This window comes from Psammomys obesus, unplaced genomic scaffold, assembly GCF_907164565.1.
Source record: "Psammomys obesus unplaced genomic scaffold, mPsaObe1.curated_primary_1811, whole genome shotgun sequence".
Lineage (NCBI taxonomy): Eukaryota > Metazoa > Chordata > Mammalia > Rodentia > Muridae > Psammomys > Psammomys obesus.
In genome coordinates, this window is record NW_026585580.1 from 14,005,468 (window position 1) to 14,029,643 (window position 24,176).

General features: G+C 48.6%; 1 protein-coding gene across 1 annotated transcript in view; it reads right to left on the reverse strand.

The window, feature by feature from the left end:
* Window positions 1-24,176, reverse strand: part of Fam178b (family with sequence similarity 178 member B) — a 96,707-nt gene that overhangs the window by 54,763 nt on the left and 17,768 nt on the right. The window contains exons 4-5 of the mRNA XM_055608253.1: window positions 16,696-16,801; window positions 13,936-14,020 (exon numbers count right to left, since the gene is read on the reverse strand). Coding sequence (XP_055464228.1) covers window positions 13,936-14,020; window positions 16,696-16,801 — 191 coding nt within the window. The remainder of the gene's footprint in view (window positions 1-13,935; window positions 14,021-16,695; window positions 16,802-24,176) is intronic.

The following is a 24,176-nucleotide window of genomic DNA, read 5'->3' on the forward strand; positions in this document are numbered from 1 at the left end:
TTACATATTGAATTTGTGGCCCAACTGAATTGAATTATGTGACACCCTGTCTCAAAAGAGAAAGTGGGTAGTGTGGGAATGGATCTTGGAGGAGTTAACAAGACAAATATGATCAAAATATAAAATTCTCAAGGAAATAAAAATAAGCTTGGCAATGTGATGAACATCTTTAATTCCAGCATTTGGAAGGCAGCGGCAGAGACAGGTGGACATCTGTGAGTTCAAGGCTAGCCTAGTCTACAAAGTGAGTTCTAGGACAGTCAGGGCTATACAGAGAAACCCTGTTCCCTGATAATAATAATAATGATAATAATAATGATAATAATAATAATAATATCAAAATTTTAATGAAACAACTTCAGTCCTCTTGTCCTAGCCTAGTCTCTGCTGCTCTGATAAAATGCTGACCAAGACTGATTTGTGAAGAAGAGGGGTTATGGCCTCCATGTCTTGCTCACAGTCTGTCATTGAGGGAAGCCAGGGCAGGAACCTGGAGGCAGGAACTGAAGCAGAGACCACAAAGCCTGTTGCTTACGAAAAGGCTTGCTCAGCTCTCTTTCCTGTACAGCCCAGGAACAGCTGCTCAGGGCTGGCAGCACCTACAGTGTGCTGTGCCCATGCACACAGCAATCGGTACTCAAGAACATGCTCAACACACTTGCCTTCAGGCCAGCCTGAGATAGGTAACTCCTTAAATGATTTTCTCTATTTCTAGATGATGCTAGTTGTATCAAGTTGACAAAATAAACCAAAAAAGCTAATCAGCAAAACTGATCCCTTGTTAGCTTAACACACAAATATATTAAACCATAACTTTTCCTATCTTGTTTTGTTCAAAATTACATGTTAATATTCTCACAATATAAAATACAGTCCAACTTTTAGCAGTCCAACTGTAAAAATTCAATCCTTAAGGAGCTATAGAGATGGCTAACAGGTTAAAAGCACCTGTTACTCTTGCAGAGGATGGTTCCTCATAACCACCAGTAATTCCTGTTCCAGGGGATCCAAGACTCTCTTCTAACCTCTCTCTGTGTGTCCCAGGCATGAATGAAGTAAACATACATACATACATGTAAGAAAAACACTGACACATATAAAGTAAATAAATCTAAAAAATTAAAAATATCAGCAATTGCAAAGTCCAAAGTTTCCTTAAGATATTCATATTCAATCTCTTAACTGCGGGCTCCTGTAAAATTCAAATTAAATTACTTTCTTATTCTAGGGGGAAAGAACCAAGGCACAGTTAGAATCAGATCAAAACAAAAAAATAAACTCCAGTAATGCAAACAACTCAGTGTCTGACATCTGGGGCTCACTGATGATCATCTGGACTCCAAAAATCCTGGGTAGCCTTGTCTCTCCTGCTCTTTCATCCACAGCACAGATTGCTCATCTCAGTCCCAGGCTGCCTCTACTCCACAGCTAGTGCTGTTCTCGGCAGTCACCCAAGGTCCTGACATCTCCAATATGCAAAGGTCTCCACTGTAACGGAGGCTATGTCTTCATCAACAGCCTCTCCTGGCCTCTTTCGGGACTTCACCACTGCCACATGGCACCAAACTCAGCTTTTCTCCATGTCTCCCTTAATTCTGGGCCTCCTCCGCAATTGATGCTGTACCTTTACCAATGGCCTTGTGCCCTCTCTGTGGCAACTCTAAGCCTGCCACACGGTGCCAAAGTCTCAGCTGCTTACCAAGAAGACCCTGTCATGCCTTCAAAACCAAAACATTACCAGGTTCAATTTCCGTTTTGAGATGCACCTCAATGATGCTTATTAAAATCACAGATGGTTTTTCAGTCCCAGCCGAGCAGCACTGGTGGTCTCAGTAAAGCAAAGGTTTTACTTCAGTGGTGCTGATCTTTTGTTAGTCACAGCTGATTCTTCAGCCCCATATCACCAGAAACAACAAATTCTTTGTTTTTGTTTTGTTAGGCAGGGTCTCTCTGTGTAGCCCTAGGTATCCTGGAACTCACTTTGTAGACCAGGCTGGCTTCAAAGTCAGAGATCCCCCTGTCTCTGCCTCCTGGTTGCTATGATAAAGGCATGTGGCACCACTACCCAGCTAAAATGACAGGTTCTTTGTTTTTTGCTTTTGTTTTTGCTTGTTTATTTTTTCATGACAGGGTTTCTCTGTGTAGTCGTGGCAGTCCTGGACTCACTCTGTAGACCAGGCTGGCCTCGAGCTCACAGCGATCAGCCTGCCTCTGCCTCCCTGAGTGCTGGGATTAAAGTCATGCCACCATGCCCAGCTCACGCCATTCTTATGAAGAGTTTTCTCAATTAAGGTTCCTTCTTCTGAGATGACAGCTGATCTCTTGTCAACTTGGTGCACGAACACATTACTATTCAACTACATTTTTTTCTCATCTCCCCAAAATGTCATGTTAATATTGTAACATAAAACATTGCAACTTTTAAAAGTCCCACAATCTTAATTAGTCAAACATTTTAAAAGTTCAGTCTCTTTAAAATAATCCAAAGTCTCTCAACCAGGAGCTCCTTTAAAATCAAAAGCACACTAAATGCTTTCTTATTCCAAGAGCAAAGACTAAGGGCATAGTCACAGTCAAATGAAAGCAAAACCAAAGTTCAAACATGTCAGACATTGGGACTCATGACCTTCTGGGCTCCACAGGGCCTGAGCAGTTCCACCTCTGCGTTTCCACTCCATAGCACACACGGCAGCCATTGTATTGGCCCAAGCTTCTCCACCATCCACAGCACACACGGCAGCCATTGTATCGGCCCAGGCTGGCCCCACTCCACAGCTGGTGACAATCCTTTGGGGGTCATCCGGCGGTACTGATATCTCCACCAGCAGTCTCTCCAGGGTTCTCTTCAGGCACTCTGACCCTGCCACGCAGTGCCAAGTTTCAACCCTCCAGGGCCCCTTCAATCCTGGGGCTTCCGCTGCAACCAAGGCTGCACCCTCACCACTAGCTTCTCCTGGTCACCAAGCCTCAGATTCTTTCTTCCATGACCCCTTCAAATCCTGCGGTGCCAAGACTGCCACCACCTGGGAGATTCGCCACAGGCTTGCCTACAGACCAGTCCTACGGAGGCATTTTCTCTGCTTTCTCTCTGATGACTCTAGCTTGTGTCACACTGACAAAAACACAGACAGGCCATTAAGGTCTGAGCACTTGTTGGGATTTTTTTTTTTAAGATTTATTTATTTATACATTTGAGCACTCTATTTACATGTATGCCTGAATTACAGAAGAGAGCATCAGATCCTATTATAGATGGCTATGAGCCATCATGTGGGTGCTGGGAATTGAACTCAGGACCTCTGGAACTCAGCCAGTACTCTTAACCATTGAGCCATCTCTCCAGCCCCTTGTTGGGCTTTCTCAGCCCAATGTTCTCAGCTCCTCCCATCATTCTTCCCAAAATAACAGGGTCAGGTCTGTCTCAGCAATTTCCCAAATCCTGGCACCAATTTCTGTCTTATTTTGGTTTCTGTTGCTGTGATCAAACACTGATCTAAAGCAACTCGTGAAGGAAAAGGTTTATCTGCCTTACACTTACCCATCACAGTCAGTCATTGAGGAAAGTCAAGGCAGGGACTCAAGCAGGGCAGGAACCTGGAGGCAGGCACTGAAACAGGCCATGGAGGCGTGCTCCTTTCCAGCTTGCCAAGACTGCCTTCTTATGCAGCTGTGGCCTCCCCTCTCAACCCGCAGTCCTGAAAACAGCCCCAGACAGCCGCCTACAAGCCATCTGATGCAGCAATTCTGCAGCTGATATTTCTTCTTCCTCCATGACTAGCTTGTGTCAAGTTCACCAAAAACAACAACCAAAAAAAAAAAAACCAAAAACCAAAAACTAATCAATGCACCCCCAAAACTTTTAGTGATGATAAATCATAAAACAATTTATTTAAAAAATGAAACAAACAGGGTAAGAGCGAAGTAAAAACTGGTGACCCTGCCACCCAGGCAGCCCGCCTTTAGAAAACTGCATTTATTTATTCATTATTTGCAGGAATTGGTTCTGTCCTTCCACATATGGTCCCAGAGAGGAAGCAGAAGTATTCAGACTTGGCGGCAAGCAACTTCATTTGCTAAGCCATCCTGCCAGCGCTCCTGGTAGAGCATTTTAAGAACTCCAACCTTAACAAGGTGATACACTAGAGGAAGGTGCCAAGAGAGACAACCCTGTCTCTCTCTGTCTCTCTCTCACAACACACACACTAGCAGTGGTTCCTTGTCATTTTCAATAGCAACATTAATGTGCCATCCACATTTTTGTGTACATATTTATCTGTGTTTCTTTTGCCTCTTAAACACCCACCTCAAATTATCTCCAGGTATCAGTTCTGCTCTCCTTAGAGCTTTAAATTTTATCCCCTGGGGTTCTAGAAAGGCTACAGTCACACAGGGGGTCACACGAGGCTTTCTGGACAACCAGCCCATTGGCACTGGGATGAGGCATTAACCTTTATATTTACATTTTAATTTACCCTTCTTTAAAAAAAAAAACAAAAAAAACGATGTTAGTGACTTGTCACTGTAATCTTAGCCTAAAAGGCTGAGGCTGGAGAATTACTTGAGTTATGGGCCAGCCTGGGCTACACTGGCAAGTCCCAATTTTTTGTTTGTTTGTTTGTTTATTTATTTGAGACAAGGTCTCTCTGTGTAGCCCTGGCTGTCCTGGAACTCACCCTGTAGCCCAGGCTGGCCTCGAACTCAGAGATCTGCTGCCTCTGCCTCCTGAGTGCCGGGAGCCCCACCTTAAAATAAATAAGCTTTAAAACACTGCTGTGGAACAGCAGTTCTCAGCCTGTGAGTCCTGGTCCCTCAGGGGTTGGATGACCTTTCGCAGGAGTCCTAAGACTGCTACACAGGTTACAGTCACATGATGAGTCAGAAAAACAGCAGAACTAAAGTTAGGACGTAACAATGGAAATAACTTTAAGGGAGTGGAGAGATAGTCGAGTGGTTAAGAACACTGGCTGCTCTTCCAAAAGACCACTGTTCAATTCCCAGCACCATGGGAGCTCATGACTGTCTGTAATTCCAGTTCTAGGGGATCTGACACCCTCATGTACATGTACATGAAAAAAAAAAAGAAAAAAATTTAAGGTTGGGGTCACCACAACATGAGGAACTGTATTAAAGGGTTGCAACATCAAGAAGATTGAGGATGCCTGCTCGAGAGGTAAATGACTGTAATCCCAGTATAGGTCATATTGAGGTAAGAGTTCAAAGAAATAGTAAAATTATGAATATACCAAATAATATATATTTTTAGATTTATTTATTTATTACACAGCATTCTGCCTGCATGCGTGTTTGTGCAACAGATCGCATTATAGATGGTTGTGAGCCACCATGTGGTTGCTGGGAATTGAACTCAGGACTTTTGGAAGAAGAGCCAGTGCTCTTAACCTCTGAGCCATCTCTCCAGCCCCTCAAATAATTTTTTAAAAATAAGTTGCTTTATAATTTATTACTACTAAAAGTTTTTTTTTTTTGGGGGGGGGGCCCACTGGTTAGTTTTTTCAGTCAATTTGACACAAGACTTTGAAGACAGAGTTTCATGTAGCCCAGGTTGGTTTCAGACTTGTTATGTAGCCCAGGATGACCTTGACCTTCTGAGATTACATGTGTGTGTGTTGCCACACCCTTTTATGCTGTGCTGGGGAGCAAACTCAGGCTTTGTATATGCCAGGCAAGCACTCTACCAACAGAGCGGCATCTTAACCTTTCCTTTGTAAGAAGGGACTCTGAGAACACTGGGAGGTATGGAGAGAGGCCAGAAGGAGAAGGGGAGGAGGAGAAAGGAGAGAGAATGCAAGAAGCAAAGGCAGACAGAAAGAGACCTGCAACACGGGAGCCCCTAAGCTCTGGTAACAATAACCCCTGAGCCCTGGGGATGAAGGTGTATGTGTGTGTGTGTGTGTGTGCGTGTTTGTGACCACAGCAGGAAGGGGTGTCCAGAGACCCTGCTCAGGAAAATGAACTAACTTTGAATTTCTCTCCTCCTTTCAAAGTATCCAAAGAATGTCCTGGCCAGGGTCTCTCTGTCTTACTACAACCCCCTCCTCCTACACAAAAATGAGAGCTGCTGGGAGAGAACGGGCTACGTAGGTAAAATGAACCACTTTGTTCCAGAAGCTGGGAAAGGGCCTATGTTTCCTTTGCTCCTTTTCTGGAGCATTTGGGTCTGCAGTTGGGGGAGAAAGAGTGCTTTCCACTCCCACAGGACTGAGTGGGACTGGGGCTGGTGTGATGGCCAGTCCTTCACTTCTGCGAGCTTGGGAACCACTCAGCCCAAACCCTGTTAAACACACTCATTACTTCCAAACAGCCAACTGCTCAGGGATGTCTGCTTTCCAAACCAAACTCTACCACAGGAAAAAAAACAACAAAATAAACACAAGAACAATTATAGTTAATAAACAGGTTTGGCAAGGCTGCAGGACACAAGGTCAGTGCACAGAAAAGCCTCTCATATTTTGCCATGTTAGGAGAGAAATCTTCAAGGAGAAAGTAAAGAAAATGATCCTACTTATAATAGCATCACAAAGAATAAAATACTTAAGGGATACTTTTTTTTTAACATACATCAGTTTTTTCCCTGAATGTATATCTGTGTGAGGTTGTCAGATCCCCTGGAACAGGAGTTACAGACAGTTGTGAGCTGCCATGTGGTTGCTGGGAAGTGAACTTGGGCCCTCTGGAAGGCAGCTAGTGCTCTTAATGCTGAGCCATCTCTCTAGCCCCCAGGGGACATATTTTTATAGGGATTTTGTTTGTTTTTAGTTGTGTGTATATGTAAACCTGTGTAAGTTTCTATGGAGTTTAAGGTGTGTCCGGTCCACTAGAACTGAAGTTACAGGCAGACTGCCTGATGAGGGTGCTGGGAACTGAACCTGGGTCCTCTCAAAAACAGTGTGAGCTCTTAGCTGCTGAGCTATCTCTCTAGCCCCAGGAATTAGGAATAAACTTAAAAGCAGCAGAGCTCATGCACACTGAAAGCTACAGAACACTGTGGAATGACACCCTGTGCTCATGGCTGGAAGACAAGATTGCTACTATGGTGCTGTGGTTTGCAGGTGTCCCCCAGTGTTAGATCCTCATAGGCGAGGAAGCCACGAGGAAAGAATTCTTAAGAATGGGCTGCTTATCTTGGAAGGAGCTTCCTGATCACAGGATAAGTTCAGCTGCCTTCTCTCCCATCCACTGTCATGCCTTCAATGACCTGTGACACAGAAACATGGTCCTGACTACAACTGGCCCTCAGGCTTAGACTTCCCAGTCTCCAAAACAGTGAGCCAAACACACGTCTCCTGTTCCCAAATCACCCAGTCTGTGGTACCCCTTAAAGCAGCACACAATGGCTGAGGCAGAGGGCAGCACTATAGTAGCTACAGCTTCAGCACCACCAAGGCTGAAACCTCCAGCTGCTAGTTCTACAGAAGCAGTGAAGAGTCCCATAGTATCAGATGAAAATGTGGGAACTCTGAATTGCTGCAGGAAGGGTAGAGGATGAACACACCTCACTTTTGAATCTACAATTAGTCAAGAATTTGGGGTGTTGACACATGAACCAATGAGGAAACGGGGATTCAGAAAGAGACCTCTATATTTATGGTCAGCTGCCAACAAGGCTGCCAAGACAATTGAGTTAAAAAAAAAAAAAAGAATGGTGCTGGGATAAATGGTTCAGGATGACCAGGCTGCTCCACTACAAGAATGAAGCTGAACCCCTGTCTCACAGCTGGTATACAGAAAAAGGAATTCAAAGTGGATCAAAGGCCTTCCTTTATTGTATTATTTGCTTGTTTTTTGAGACAGGGTTTCTCTGTGTGGCCCTGGCTGTCCTGGAACTCTGAAGACCTGGCTGGGATTAAAGACACGCACCACCACCACCTGGATTTATTGGTGTTTTAAAAGCCAGAGTCTCACTATGTTGCCTTGGCTGTTCTGGAGCTCACTATATAGTCCAAGCTGTCCTGGAACCCAGAGATCTGCCTGTCTCTGCCTCCCAAAGGCATCACCACCACCCAAACAAACAAAAGGCCTAGACTTACTAGTTAAAAGGAGAAAACTTTTAGAAGAAACCATAGTTGTCAGGACCAGGCAATGGCATCTTTAAATCTGACACCCAAAGCACGGGTACAAGGAGAAGCAAACTGGAAGACTCAGCTTCAGCACATGAAAGCTGGGAGTGGAGGGCTGGACTAGGGAGGGTGCTCAAAGGACAGTACTGCTTGCTCTGCGAGCTGAAAGCCCCAGCACCCAAGGGAAAGCTGGGCGAAAGTATATTGCCTGTGACTCCAACATTGTCCAGGAGCTTGCTGGCCAGCCAGTCCAGCCCACGTGAGTGAACATCCAGTTCCGCCAGAGCTGTCTCAGGGTAAGACAGAGTAAAGCAGCCCTGAACCTTGAAAACATTTTGCAGGAACCCAGAGATGCACATCACAGACCGTATGGTATTATAGACAAGAGCCACTGTGGCACTGAGCATACTGGTCCAAGCCTTTAATCCCAGCATTTGGAAGGCAGAGGCAAAGGTAGAGGTGAGCTTGAGGTCAGCCTGATCTACGGTGTGGATTCTGGGTCAGCCAGGACTACACAGTGAGACTCTGTCTCAAAAGAAAAATAATTCAAGGCCAACCTCAAGTCCATAGACTAGTCTGGAATGCATAAGATCCTGTCAAACCAAACCAAACCAAACCAAACCAAACCAAACCAAACCAAACCAAACCCTAACTAGCTAACTCCAATAGGCAAAGCTTTAGAGACAGTAGGTTGAGGGACTGGGAGAAGGGCATCATGGGGCGGTCTAACTGCCAGAGGATATATCCTTGGGAATGACACAGGCATTCTGCAGGTAGACAGCAGAGATGCAAAGCTAACCAAGCATGCACCACTGCACCAGCCCTACAGTCAGTCAGCTCCAGCTTCCTGTTGTGCTCCCTGGCCGGACCTCCCTCAGTGATGGGCTATGACCTGGAAGTTTAAGCCAGATAACCATTTTCCTCCCCAATTTGGTTTTGGTCACAGTGCTTTATCACAGCAACACAAATGAAACTTGAAAGCGTCCAGATGTGACAGCATCAGGCTCTGGGCTGCTGAGCTGCTAAGGGAGCATCATTTATGCTGCTTGTTGCTCAGAGCAAGCATGTCCACCCCAGGGTTAAGAGTTTAGCAGAGGATCCTGTAGAGGCCAGCAGCAGCCAGGTCTCTGCGCCACAGTCTGAAGAAACAGCTCAGGCTATCCCAGCAGAAACCAGGCTACTTTCTGCCGGACAGCCCGTAGGGAAAGGCTCATTAAGTCAGAACTAGGAATGCGTGTGCCACCGAAGCATTTCCGGAAAGGGATCACGGACATCTAGGAGACTGACCCTCCCAAGGCCTAGCGTTTCATGTACAGTCTAAACAGCTGCTTCCCTGCCAACTCTGCCGCGTGAAGAACTAAGGACCAGACGTGAGAGGCACACACAGGCTACCTCAGTAACTATGCTCAGGCTCCATAGCTGCCCTTGACTCCTAGGTGTTGTTTCCAAGACCCTCTCCAAATCCGTAGGTCCCTTATACAAAACACTGCAGCTGAAAGAGGCCACACACCCTACACATATTCTCAGTCTTCCAGTCAGGGACCTTTACACCCTCCATAGTCCTCAGAGGATTTAGCACAGTGGCAAGGCTGTGTAGACAAGAGTCTTTTATACTGTGCTCCTCAAGGACTCATTCTTTTTTAAAAAATTGTATATCTGAAAGGAGGCTGGAAAAGTGAGCTATGGTGCTCAGTGGACACTGACAGCCAGGAAGTATGACAAGCAGCCTTTGAAGCTTATGGCCCAGCTCTGTACAGTCAAACAAGGGGGGAGGAAAGGCCTGGGAAGCCGGGCAGGTCTTTGATCTCAGCACTCAGGAGGCAGAGGCAAGTGGCTCTCTGTAAGTTCAAGGCCAGCCTGGTCTACCTAGTGACTTCCAGGATAACCAAGGCTATATAGAGAGGCCCTGTCTCAAAAGATTTCAAACAAAGTAACAGCGCTGGTTAAGAAGGGAAAGGTCGGCTGGCAAGATGGCTCCAAGGTGAAGGCACTCATCACCAAGTCAGGCAACCTAGGGGAAGCGCAACTTTGCTGGAGGTAGTAGTGAGGACGCAGCTTGAGTTCATCGCCTTGCCCCACCTCCAGCTCTCTCTCTCGGCTCTGGGCTTAGGGGAAGATGTGAGCTCAGCTTCCTGCTCCTACTGCTATGCCTGCCGTGCGTGACTCCCACGACAGACTCAACTCATTTCTCTGGACTCATAAACTCAAAAATACATGCAAAGTAGGGGCCTTTTCTTGTGGCCAGTGCTTCTTTTGTATGTTTGTTTGTCTGTTTGCTTTCTGAGACAGAATTTCTCAGTGTAGCCTTGGCTGTCCTGAATTCTCTTTGTAGACCAGGCTGCCTCTGCCTCCTGAGTGCTGGCCTTAAAGAGGTGTGCCACAATACTCTGCTTCATGGCTTGTGTTTCAACTTTGCCTTTATTTATTTATATTTTTCCTTCCAGTGCTTCGGATCAATCCCAGGTTTTCCTGCTTAGGCAGGAGCTTTACCACTGAGCCCTCTTTTCAGCCTTGAACCCTGTCTCATGAGAACATGTAATGCTCGAGCCTGTGGCAGCCATTTTGGATCCTTGAGGACACAGTGGGAAAGGCAGACACAGAAACCAAACCCCTGATGCTACAGAGCAACACGAGACCAACACTTTGTAGTTTCCCGCTATATGTCACTAACAGCCAAGGCACAGACAGCTTCATGAACACAGTTTGATGACAGAAAGACTGTGGTGCCATGCACTGGCCGAGACCACAGCTGGTGTGTGTGTGCACCTGGTGTGGACAGGGCAGGAGCTCCATTTGGGACTTCCTTGGTCTCCGGCAAGTGAGTACAACCTTGCCCTGTGCAGTTTCCAGAGGTGGCCAGCCACACCCAGCTGGAAGTCCAGTCCCACTCCTCTGCTTCCTCTTTCTCTGACAGTAGCTGACTCCATGCTGTCTTCTTTTTTTTCTTTCAAGTCTTTATTTTTTTATTTTTATTTTTTTATTTTTATTAATTACAGTTTATTCGCTTTGTCCCCCCCCCCCATACAAGGAGCTTCCTCCCTCCTCCCCTCCCAATCCCAGCCTCTCTCCCCCTTCTCCACCCATGCCCCTTCCCAAGTCCACTGATAGGGGAGGTCCTCATCCCCTTCCTTCTGATCCTAGTCTATCGGGTCTCATCAGGACTGGTTACATTGTCTTCCTCTGTGGCCTGGTAAGGCTGCTCCCAACTCAGAGGGAGGTGAGCAGAGAGCCTGCCACTGAGCTCATGTCAGAGACAGTCCCTGTTCCCATTACTATGGAACACACTTGGACACTGAACTGCCATGGGCCACATCTGTGCGGGGGTTCTAGGTTATCTCCATGAATGGTCCTTGGTTGGAATATCAGTCTCAGAAAAGACTCCTGTGGCCAGATTTTTTGGTTCTGTTGGTCTCCTTGTGGAGCTCCTGTCCTCTCCAGGTCTTTCTATCTCCCCCTTCTTTCCTAAGATTCCCTGCACTCCGCCCAAAGTTTGGCTATAAGTCTCAGCATCTGCTTTGATACCCTGCAGGGTAGAGCCTTTCAGAGGCCCTCTGTGGTAGGCTCCTGTCTTCTTCCCTATTTTCTCCCTCTTCTGATGTCCATCCTCTTTTTCCCTTCTGAATAGGGACCATGCCGTCTTGTTGGTCATCAGCCTTCTGAGGACAAGGGCTGGCCTGGGTCATCCTGTCCCTTTGCAGGAAGCCTTCAGTTATCTGTGAGTGGATGAGTGAATCTTCCAGGAGGGTCAAGACTAACAGTGTTCCTGAATATTCCACCGTCCGTGCTCACTGACAGCTGCTTCCTGACACATCCTATCACACATCTACCCCCCCGCCCCCCCCGCCAGAGTGCTCATGCCTTTAACTCCCCTCACAGAATTTGCTGAAGCTATGTCCCACTCTCCTGACTCAGGAAGTGGGTTGGCGTAAGAGTGATTGTATAAGGCCTTCCACAGGACAGTGAGTCAGAGGACAGCCACTAGTTAGCACTCCCCCCCCACACTGCACCCCAGGGAACAGGAACTTACGTGTGGAAAAGGTCAGGTGATACGGACACAGGTGGTGAGGCAAGGCAGTCGGGCAGTTTTGCCTTGAGCTCTGCTGTGCTCACGGAGGCCCAGCCCCCAGAGCCTCCGGGCTGTATGTGAGCCTGATGAGACTGGCTTTCCTTTGTAGCAGTCCTGAGTCTAACCTAGCCTTAGGCAGGCATCCTTGTTGGGGTGCAGCTGAGCGGTCAAACATGCTTGACAGGCACGCGGCCCTGCGGCCCCCTTAGCATCTCTACCTGTGAGGGCAGAGGCCTCTGCACTCTCATTGCTGTGCAGCCATCACCCTGCTGCACAACCCCCGTCACCCTCCTCTGCCCCGATAGCTACAGTTCTATGGATTTCCCTTCTTGTGGGACTACAAGTGGAACCAAGGGATCTGCCCTTTTGTTACTATTTTATTTCAGCTGACACTATAGCATGTGTCAGACTTCCCTCCTTTTCAGGGCATACTCCCTCACATGTCTATTCCGCCCATCATAAGGATTACATTTCATCAAACATACATATGTGTCATTTTTTTTTATCCTTCCATTTGTCAGGCATGTAGGCTGCTTCCACCCTTGTCTGTTATGCACAATGCTATGGTGAACACAGGTGTGCAGATATCTGTACAAAGTTAGTTCTTTTGTGGATCAAGCCTGACCTCCTCCAAATTAGAACACTCTTGACCTCAGACAGGGAATTCTCGAGGCCAGGCTCTAGTCCACTTGGCAGGGGACCGGACCCCAGGCTGGGCTCATCAGGAGTTGGGAAGTGGGAGGCTGGAAGCTCCTTTGTACAGCTCCTGATTGGGCATGAAGGAGAGCATAGTGGAGGAGACACGCAGGACAACATGGAGAGGGGTGGACAAGAAAGGCCTGTGTTTCTAAAAGGGCAGGCATGCTGCAGAGGCGGCCCCGGGGCCGCAAAGGGCAGCACAGGCCACAGGGGCAGAGGTTATGAAAAGGGAGAACACTCGTAGACTGGCGGCTTGAGTGAGGGGCCCATGGGGGCGTCTGGAACGCTGACTTGACAGATGGCCCCGGATTGGCGACTTCTACAGCAGAGGAGCACAATGCAGACACTCAAAGCGCCAGCGATCCTGGCGTTCCAGGGGTTGTAACCTTGGCCCTCAGAGCTGCATGTTTGCGCACTTTCAGGGAGAGGGTTACGGCTACGCAAAGGCGGAGTCTGAGTCCTCTGAGAATCCCTCTCATTGCCAGCTCTAAGCAACTTCCAACTGCTTACATAATATTTTTTGGTGCCAAAGTGTCTAGGTTCAGGTACCTAATGATGACAGCTGGGGAAGGTGTAGCCATTAGCAGGACATGAAACGCTTCTCTGGAATGCTGAGTCAAATATACCCAAAATGCCATAGCCAAGGTACAAACCGGACGCTGTCACTCAAGTTGCCGTTAGGAGAGCATGGGGGTGGAGGGACAGCTCTGAGGCTTCCTTCTTGGTGATGTCAACCCAAAGTGCTATTCTGATGCACTGCAGCTCTCCTTCGTGGGTCCGTGGTTTTGAGCCAGAGCCTGCCTGGGGCAGAACTCACCTTCCTGGATCGTATAGGGATCCCAGGACCTATGAAGTTGGCCTGGACTCAGGCACTGAGAACTGGACCTACAGCCTGGGGGAGGTGCCAAGGAGCCTGTTGGCTCAGCTTGTCACTAATATTGGAGCCAGAGCCAAAGATGTGTGGCCTGATGTCTCTACCACAGGTGATGCAATGTCCCCACAGCATGCTGGGCTGGGAGTGGGGGAGGGAGCAGGGGCAGGCTGAAGAATGTGAGCACCCACCCTCCAGGGTGTAAGTACTAGGGTACTTACCAGGCTGACGGAACAGTCCATCTATGCTGAGATCCCAGAGGAGACCAAAAGCTTTTGAAGATGTCTCTGGAGGCCATGTTAACAACTAGGGGGGGAAAATACTTTTTTTTTTTCTTTTCTTTCTTTTTTTGTTTTTCAAGACAAGGTTTTCTGTGTAGCCTTGGCTGTCTTGGAACTCGCTCTGTAAACCAGGGTGGCCTCAAACTAATAAGAGATCTGCTTACCTCTAAAAAAAGATTTTTATTACATAGTAATAGAAGCAAAACTTCATAGATGCAAATTTATCATCATTATTATTACTACTACTATTATTTTGGTTTTGGTTCTTTGAGTCAGGATCTCATGTAGCCAAGGCTGGCCTAGAATTTGCTGAGTAGTTAAGGATAACCTTGAAATCCTGGCTTTCCTGCCTCTACCTCCCAAGTGCTGAGATTCTAGGTGTAAATCATCAGGAGCAACTTTGTACATGTATATAATACTGTGTATTAATTAGATAAACTTCATTTAATGCTTCCAAGTCAATAGGGTGGAAGGATACGGTCATGACTGTTGCTTTACAGATGTCAAGAATCCCCTCCCCCAACCCAGGGCCAGCCACACAGCTGGAGGGAGCAAGCGAAGGGGGACTCTGTACCAGGATGTTCATCTTACAGGCCTGGCTCAAGCTGTGGCCATCTCTAGGCCAGCACTGGGGTCTAAGAGTTCACCCCCATCCTCAATTAGGACACGCTCATGGGTCTCCTGATCCCCACCCTCCACCCCTACCAAGCACAGTGAGGAGACTGTTGCAGCCCGACTGCATTGAACCGGCGCTCAGCTCTGGCTCCATAAATCAAGAATGCCAGGCCTGGCTGTTCACCAGGTGTGTACAGTGGGCCCACAGGAGCTCTGGAGCAAGGAAGGGGCAGACCCAGGGCCCGCCTAGCCCCAGTGACAATAGGGAGTGGTCAGCCGAGCAGGGGTGTTAAGGTCCGACAGTCACCCCTCATTTAGAATGGCAGGTTGGATAACCTGTGGCCTGTCCAGTCTAGCTGCTTCTGCCTGGATCACGTTGGCTAGTCTCCCATTCCAACATGGACATGGGGCCTGGCCTTACTTGGCCACACACCTAGGGAAGAGACAAGTCTGTCTTGAGTGTCCACCCTCCCTATCCCTGGTTCTCCTCCCACCTGAGGCCTAGCCATGTCTGACTTCCTGGTAAGAATCCCCTGCAGTGGTTTTGGGGAGACCCCAGTGCTTTCTGTCCTCATTAGCTTGAGACATGAAGCAGCACCTGTGTCCTTGCTGCTGTTCCTTGCCTAGGCCCTGAACAGAGCTGGGGATCTGGTTTAAGGAAGGGGACAGGTTTAAGGAACAGACAGATCGTAGGATTTTCTCATTTAACCCACCCTGGACTGCTGCTCCATCACACAGAGCTGACAGTAAGGACTTGCCGAAAGCAACGCAGAAGGAAAAGTGGCAGAGCCTGAGCTTGCACCTAGTGCTAGGCTTTACTTCTGCTCCCCTGTGTACCCCTCTTGGCCCACTGAAGAGAGCACAAGAGAGAGGGGAGGCCTCTCCATGCACTGCATGTCTGGGTTTCAGAATCTGGTGGGGACTGAGCTATGAAAAGGGAGGGCACTCCTCGCCTGGCAGGGTCACACAAGGATCCTCTGTGGGCGATGTGTGAGAGAGGTTCTTTGTGCCTCCTAATGGCTGATTGTGTATTTTGTCATATACTGTGCAAGGAGCAGGGAGAAACTGTACTGCGCGTGCAGAATAATAGTTTGACTGTTTCTGGCTTCTACCCACCCTGCAGGCCCAATCTCCCCACCCTAGTAACTCAGAGAAGGACCAGTTATGCACAAGGGTCTCAGGGTCCTTCCCCTCCAGGACAGGAGTCCCAAGAGGGTGCAGCGTGAGCTCCGTAAGGAGGGCAGCCAGCCAGCCAGCCCCGCTTGGGAAGTGTCTGAAACATCAATCTACCCTGCACAGTAGCCCTGATTGACAGCTGGGCTCCAGGCCTCAACTGGCAGCTCTGGTACCAGCTGGAACTTGTGACCAGCCCATCCCCAGACAGGGACAGGCCTGGGCAAGGGCCAAGACAATGCAAGTGCAAGGCATTTGGATGGCAGCATTGGGTCCTGGGCTGTCTGCTAGCCTCTCACATACCAGAGGTTTATATCCTCAGGCAGAAGGTGTGTTGCCTCTGGGCAAAATCTTCCTCCAGGGAGGAATCTGGGGCAGGGAGCAGCTGTTCTGGGCTTTTCCAGACCACCTACAGCTTCACAGAGAACAGCAAAGCCTTAAACTCCAGAAGAGTCTATAGCAATGAACTCAGGCTACAGAGGCCTCCACAGCTGGAGGGGCCACCCTCCTCCAGCTGTGCCCCTGGGAGGAGCCATTCATGACTGTGACAGCAGGAAAAGAGATGGTATTCATGGTGGACCCAGTCACTCAGTTCTAAGCCTATTAGAAACGAGAGGCACCGCAGGAAAGCCACACCCCTCACCCAGTGACACACCCTAGAGGCACACAGTCTGGGGGTGCTGAATAGAGACCTCCAGGCAGTCTCCACCTGGGGCTAGTTGGGTCCCTGGCCCTCCCTGACTTTGGTACACTTAGCATTATGGTAAGGATTAACTCCTGCCAGCCTTCCTCCCTTCCCTGGATCTGGAGCACCCAAGGCAAGGAGTGTCCAGCCAATTCAAACCCTTGGGCCTGCCTGGGCTGTAGAGCTGCATCATTCTCGCCACCTAGTGGCAGGTCTGTGGTTCTCACCTGGAACAGCCACTGGAGCAGAGGCAGTGGACAATCAGAGGCATGCAGGTAGAGGTTGCTCAGGAGGCCCTTGTGCAGGAAGGAGAGCTGCTGAGACAGAGAGGACCTGTGGGGCCAGGACAGTCGGATTAGGGTTGCTCAAGCTGGCAGCACAGCAGCTTCCCTCAGCAGGAGCTCCTTGGCCAGCCAGTCTCAGTACACTGCGGGAGTCGGCTCTGCTCCACCAGGAAGCCATGAAGCAGATAGGAACATTTGACAAATGCACTTTTAGAATCCCCAGCATGAGGAATCACGGGAAGGAAAAAAAACTAATGGCATCATCAGAATGGTTTGTTGTCTCCAAAGCTTTCCACAGACACACTTCATGGTCTTAGACCCACACCTGACTCGTCTTTGCCCTTGTTATTTGACAGAGGGAAGCCAAGGTAAGGACCCTGGCAGGAAAGAGGAGAAGCTGGGGTCAGCCATCTGTGTCCGAGGCTCCTCCTGGGCCCCAGCTGCAAGGGGTAGACAGGATTACCCATGGGCACCTCCGTCTTTGGGTCTTGTTACATAGTGTTTCCGCCTCATCTTGTGTTTTTCTGACTCAGAGGGGACACCTGAGAGGATGGGAAAATACCAGAAAGGGGCCCAGAACAGGGAGCTTCTGGGAAGGAAATACCCAGGAAGGGATCCAGGAAGGCTTCTTCAGACTGTGGGGACTGCACCCATCCCAGGAGTGTGCTCAGGCCAGTTACATGGCTTCAAGCAAATCTGAGTGTGTAGTCCTGCATCCTGTCAGAAGCAGGCTGCCAGCAGGGACATGCGCTCTGGCAGGCCACCTTGAGCAGCAGGACCCCGTCTTGGGAAGTCAGCTGTGTGGTATACTATGTGATATACTGAGCTGCAGGGCTTTGGCAGGCTCCATGGACTCACTTTGGAATTCCCAATCACTTGACACTGGGTGTGGGGTAGGTGTATCACCCTCTCTGCATTTTGTGCTTTTTCTCTAGAGAATAGACCAAAGATGGGAAACTTGGATTTCAGGAAATGAAACAGTGAAGCGAACATTCAGACAGCGCGTGTCCCAATCCTCTCCAGCCAGACTGCCCTACTCCTTTTGTTAAAAGGACATCATACTGCCATCTGCCAGGAACAGCATGCTCCACAACCAAGACTTTCTCCTGAGCCAAGCTGCCGTCTCTCTCAGCCTGTCCAGGCCATTTACAAATTATATGTATTTTTAAAGTCATTTAAATTTGGGAGAGAAAGAGACATTTGTGCCTGTGCTCAGACTTTCTTGTATGTGCCCAGTTCTCACTGTTCTGTCCCAGGTGCCTGCTATAAAGATGCTTTCTTGGTGCAGGTAAAGGAACAGCACCCCCAGCAAATTAAGTCGGAGTGCCTTACATGCTGACAGGCCGTGCAAGAAGCATGTGTTGAGGCCACTGAAAATCAGGGGGGTCTGGGAGACACTAGCTCTGGCATTCTGCTAGGGTGGGCACCCTGCCAGTTGCTCAGTGGGGGGAACCAACTGTACAAGCCCCTGCTGGCCCAGAGCAACACAGTTTCAACTGCTACTCAGAGGGAGGGTCACAGTGCCTTCCTTCTGCTCCTCTGGCTTCCCAGTGCACTTCCTGCTGGAGAAATGCGAGCTGCCTTTAAGTTCATCTCTGTTGAGCTTGATTTCATCCATAAGGCGAGGAACAAGGGAGCCAGAGAAGGCCTTAACCCACAGTGCACTGCAGCAAATGGCTTTCTAGGCATTCTTGATTTTCGGCTAAATGAGATGCAAGGAATGAGATGAGACTGGGGAATGAGCCAAGTGTAGTTCACTGGATGTGAGGGGAGCTGCTGATTAAAATGACACTACTGCAGACACTGGCTTGACCCTGAAGATGAAGGATGGATCACAGCATCCCTGGTCAGGAAGGCCTGGAACAAAAAGGCAGGCAGGCAGGCAGGCAGGCAGGAAGGCAGGCAGGAAGGCAGGAAGGCAGGAAGGCAGGAAGGAAGGAAGGAAGGAAGGAAGGAAGGAAGGAAGGAAGGAAGGAAGGAAGGTAGACAGGAAGGAAGGAAGGAAGACAGGAAGGAAGTTAAGAAGGAAGGAAGGAAGGAAGACAGGAAGGAAGTTAAGAAGGAAGGAAGGAAGGCAGGAAGAAAGGCAGGCAGGCCGGCCATGAAAACTTAAAAACCTTGGGAGACACAGCCCCCTGTCAGAGGCACAAAGCCAATGTCCAATCTCCACAGCAGGAATGCTGATGCTGGGCCAGAGAGACAGCACTTGCTGCTGAGCCTGCTCCAATCCCTGGGACCAACATGGTACAAGCAGAGAACTGACTCCTGAAAGCTGTTCTTTGGTCTCCATTAGCTTGTGAACATGTGTTCACATACACACACACACACACACACACACACACACACACACACACACACGTAATAAAAATAATTAACAAAAACCCAAAATAAAAAGAACACTGATGCTGGGTCCAAGTTCACGCTTTTGCTCATGCTGAGGCCAGAAGGTAGCTTGAGAATGTCACAGGACTCTGGGGAGGGACAGCAGATGCCATACAGTCCAGGCTGAGCATGAAGCACCCAGCTGTCACCCCAGGAGTGGAAATAAAAAGGTCCCGAGGAAGGCCCTTAGCTGTGACTAGAGATGAGAGGGACAGGCACAGGCACGGTGTGCTGCTAATCCCCAGCCGCCACAGCTATGACAGAGGGCAGATATCTATTTCCTCACTGCTGGCTGCAAGAGGGAGGTAGGGAGGAAGTTAGCCAAAAAAGGGGGAAGACAGCCAACAGACAGCAAATGGGGACCAGCTTGCGTCACACGGTGGGCTTCTGCACAGATCTGCAGCCTCCGTGGAGTGCCTCACCCTGCTGCTGTCCACGGAAGAGCCTTCTAGCCTCTGCCTGTAAGTCCACTCTACAGGCAGCGGTCCCAATGGGAAGAGTCTCTAAATGCCACTCGAAGCCCAGCGACAGCAGAAGGATAAACACCAAAGGGAACTATTTATACATTATTGCTTCTTGGGCTTTTGCCAAGTTTTCAAATGCAAAGTTTCAATAAAACGCCCAAACAGAACAGAATTAATAACGGTAGAAACGTCTGCCTGTGCCCTGCTTTTCGTCTCCTCTGTTTAAAGAGAAGAGTGAGACTACCACCCTGTCAGAAGCCCAGGGCTCCAGCAAAGTGGTCTGGCTTTGTTGCTTCCCCTTCATTCTGGGGGCACCTGGCGTGAGCAGGATGGTCTACATTCCAGAGCTGGCTTCAACATGGCACCCTCTTCCACGAAAGGTGCATACGGCAAAACGGGAGCCTGGGCTGTGGGCCTCAGGGTAATACAGGCACTACATGCCACATACAATGAGGAAGCTCAGACTTACCTATATCCTGCTTCCTCCCAATCCTGTAATAGTCACAAAGGAACCGCCCAGTCTGTACCCAAGCTTCCTGACAGCTTGCCTGCCCTCATACCAAGACAGAAAGACAGAGACACAAGACAGACAGACAGACAGACAGACAGACACACACACACACACACACACACACACACACACACACTTGTAAACACTACGGGGACTGAGGAAGCAGCCTCTACTTTCCAGGGAGTAGGCTTCTGCCTGGGTGCAGCATGTGGGCCTCCATCTACTCTGATGCCCTCCAGAGTTCCCTGTTTGGGAAGACCAAATTTCTTTCGAATGCTGCCAGTGAAGGAGGAATAAAGTTTAGCTTCTGTGACCTGGGAACCGATGCCTGTCACTAAGGCATGCAACTTTGGTCCCGGGACCTGATGCCAGGTCGGATGTCAGTCAGCCTGTGACAGAGTGGAGGGTGTGGGGGCATCTCCCGGTATGCGGAGCAGCATTATACACAAGAACCTGAGAAGGTGCATGAGGCCTTCAGGGCCTGGAGGTGGAGCCGGGGTCCTTGCCTTAGGTTCCACATGGAACAAGACAGCTTGCTTGATCTTCAAGGACACTTCCCACTTTGCTCAAAGGAACATTTTCTCCCTTCATGGTAAGGTACAGAGATAATTCTTCTTAAGAGGTGATTAAAACAACAACAACAACAATACTCGGGCTGGAGAGATAGCTCAGTGGTTAAGAGCACTCATTGTTCTTCCAAAGGTCCCGAGTTCAATTCCCAGCACCCACACGGCAGCTCATAACTGTCTGATGTCATCTTCCAGTGTGCAGATATACATGCAGACAAGAGTACCCATATACATAAAATACATAAATAAATCAATCTTAAAACAAAACCAACAACAGAACTATGACTCATTAGGCTTGGTGACTCATACCTGTAATCCCAGTGCTCAGGAGGCAGAGGAAGGTACATCTCTATGAGTTCAAGGCCAGCCTGGTCTACACAGCAAGTTCCAGGATAGCCAAGGCTACACAGAGAAACCCTGTCTCCAAAAATAAAAATAAAAATAAAAAATAAAAAAACAACAAAACCCCAGCAGCTGCTTCCCATCCTCTAAGGACTGTCATGACCCTCCTAACTGCACAATGTTTGAAAAATAACGTGTCAGCTCAAAAAGCCTTAACTTTAAATTATGTGTGTATGTATGCTGCACGTGCAGGCGTGTGTGTCCGTACAGGTACGTGTATACCATGGTTCACGTGTGGAGGGTTAGAGGACAACTTTTGGGAATTAGTTCTGTCCTTCCACTGTGAGTTTGAGGGATCAAACTTAGGTCACAGGCTTGGCAGCAGGTGTCTTTCCCTGCTGAGCCACGCCAGGGGCCCAGGACTGACTGTGTGGGAAGACCCCATGATCTTGCACCTTCCTGTGGGTTGTGACCCCCAGAGTTCAGTTATCAGATATTTACATTATGATTAATAACAGTAGCAAAGTTATAGTTATGAAGTAGCAACAAAATAACTTTATGGCTGAGTTCACCACAACATGAGGAACTGCACTAAAGGGTGGCAGCATTGGGAAGGCTGAGAACCGCTGTTCTAGGGTCATGTTTTTGGCCCAAACTATAGGGTTATGACTGGATGGCCATTGCTCCCAATCTTATATCAAGATTAGAAGATTTGGATTATAATCAGGAAACAAAAGGCAGTTCAAGGAAGCGGCCCTTACCCAGTGCCTCGCCCCCTTTACACACAAATCATGACCTATCTATCACATGAAGGCATTTCTCCAGAAAGCAAAGATTCAGCACCTTTGCTCTGAGGCGTGGCCAGCACCATGCCTACTGCTCATTAGCATATCTGAGGGAAGAGGGTCTGAGTTCTTCCTCTAGGGAAGCCAGGAAGCCACCTGGACCCTTTGGCAGGGCAGCTCTGACCCCAGGTCACTGCTCAATGGGCAATCTCGTCTGTCAAACACTTCCTGCCTCCAGCCAGTCTGTTAGAGCCAGAAACCTGCTGTTGGCACCAACACCCTGTCCCATCCCCCCTCCCCGGCGCCTTCCTTTCTCTCCTGACCCCAGCCCTGCTTGCCTACTTCTAGCCAGCTGCTTTCCCTGCTCCTCTGCCTGTCTCCTTCCTTCCTTCTCATTTCCATCATGTTCACTTTCATCACTTCCTTATTTGGTCCCTTCTTTACTCTGGCAAGGTGAACCTTTTTCAGGGGTCACACACTCACCTCATAATCTCTTGCTACAGGGAAGGACACCTGCTAGACTTCTAGACGTTGATTCATCATTTACAACAGAGAAAAACTGAAAAGAATGTGTATTTCCAAAAGACTAGGCAAGTAGATATGTCAAGACATGGAAGCCAAGTGGAATCACTTACGGCAGCATCACACAGTCAAATTTCAATTCTTGGAATGTTGTTGTGATACCAATCAGAATAACATATAAACATTTATAAAGCAGCAAGATGGTTGAGATGGAAAAAGTGGTTGCTGCCATGCCTGATGTCCTGAGTTCAATTCCCAGGACCACGTGGAAGGCAAGAACCATTCCTAAAAGTTGTCCTCTGACCTCCACACACATATCAGACAATCGAACTCCGAACACTAATTGATATCGATAAAAAGGTGCTATCTGTAGGGGCAATAGCATCTAAAACCAGAATGTGATGCTGTCAGGCAGGGACAGAGAAAGGCCGGCTCACCCTCGTGAAGTTGAGCAATGGGTACTTGGAGGCAGGTTTCACTACTCATTCAACCTTCAGATCTGACTCCAAGCTTCCAGAATAGGAGCCTTGAGAGGAGGCTGGAGGGATGGTGCAGTGGCTAAGAGCACTTGTTGCTCTTGCAGAGAACCTGGGTTTGATTCCCAGCACATACATGGTGGCTCACAACCATTCACAACTCCAGTTCTAGAAGAAACCTGGTTTTTCTGACTTTCCAGGGCACCAGGCACGTGCATATACACATGCAGGCAAAACACTCATATATATGTGTGTGTGTGTGAATGCACACATATACATATATAACAAATATAATAAATTAAAAACTTCAAACCCATGCAAATGTTCCTACGATCTTCAAGGCTGAGATGAACTGAGAACTAACACGATCAGGCTCATGCTGTGGTTGGGGTGTGTGGGTGGGTGGGTGGGTGATAGGGCCTTTCCTCTGTTCATTTCGCCTCTACTGCAGTCACCAGCCTGTAGATGTACCAGACAGACAGCAACTGCTCTGAATTCTCCTTATCTTTCTCTTACATGCTTGGACATGAGCTCACAACTGCCATGTGTTGGGCATAATTGTGGTAAACCGTTCAAAAATCCCCTAACAGAAACAATCCGTCAGTGATTATGGGACAATGAACATGAATTTACTCCCCCGAAGAGGAGGCGCAAGGCAGCTGTGCCTAGTGTTACCGCGCATGCTCTGGTGGGGACAAACTTCTCCATACTGATGCTCACAGACTGAAGACACAGTATTCCCAGCAAATACACAAGCCCCTTTCTGTGGGGGTCTGACCCGTTGACCCCCCGTGGATGATCAGCAGTGGCTGGTTCTGACTCCTACACAGTGTGTGTCTGTGAGTGCAGACAGGTGGAGTCCAGGAAAGGGTGTCATGTCCCCAGGAGATGGAGTTACAAATTGTGAGCTGCCCTACCCGGGTGCAGTGTGCACTCAACTACTGAGCCATCTCTCCAGTTCTTCCATCTTAGTAACCTCGCATATGATATTCTTCTCTCCTTAGGCCACTTGGAGGAAGGAAGCATCACGGCACCTCTTCAGCCTGTCCCTGTGCTTGTGCTCTGCAGCCACTAAGTACACCAGAGGCTCTTTGAATGAAAGCCCTCCCACACCTCAAGGAGCAATGTGATAATGGAGCCGGCTACTCAGTGAGTACTGGGTGGGGAGCATGCTCAGTGAGGATACAACCAAACAACAGCAGGGTTCACACATATTCCAGGCTGAGTGGGATGGCACAAACTTCAACACTCTACTCAGAATGGCACACAATGTAAAAACTGATGTTATTTCTGGATTTGCCTTTTTAAAAAAGTCTTATTTTACTGTATCTATCTATCTATCTATCTATCTATCTATCTATCTATCTATCTAT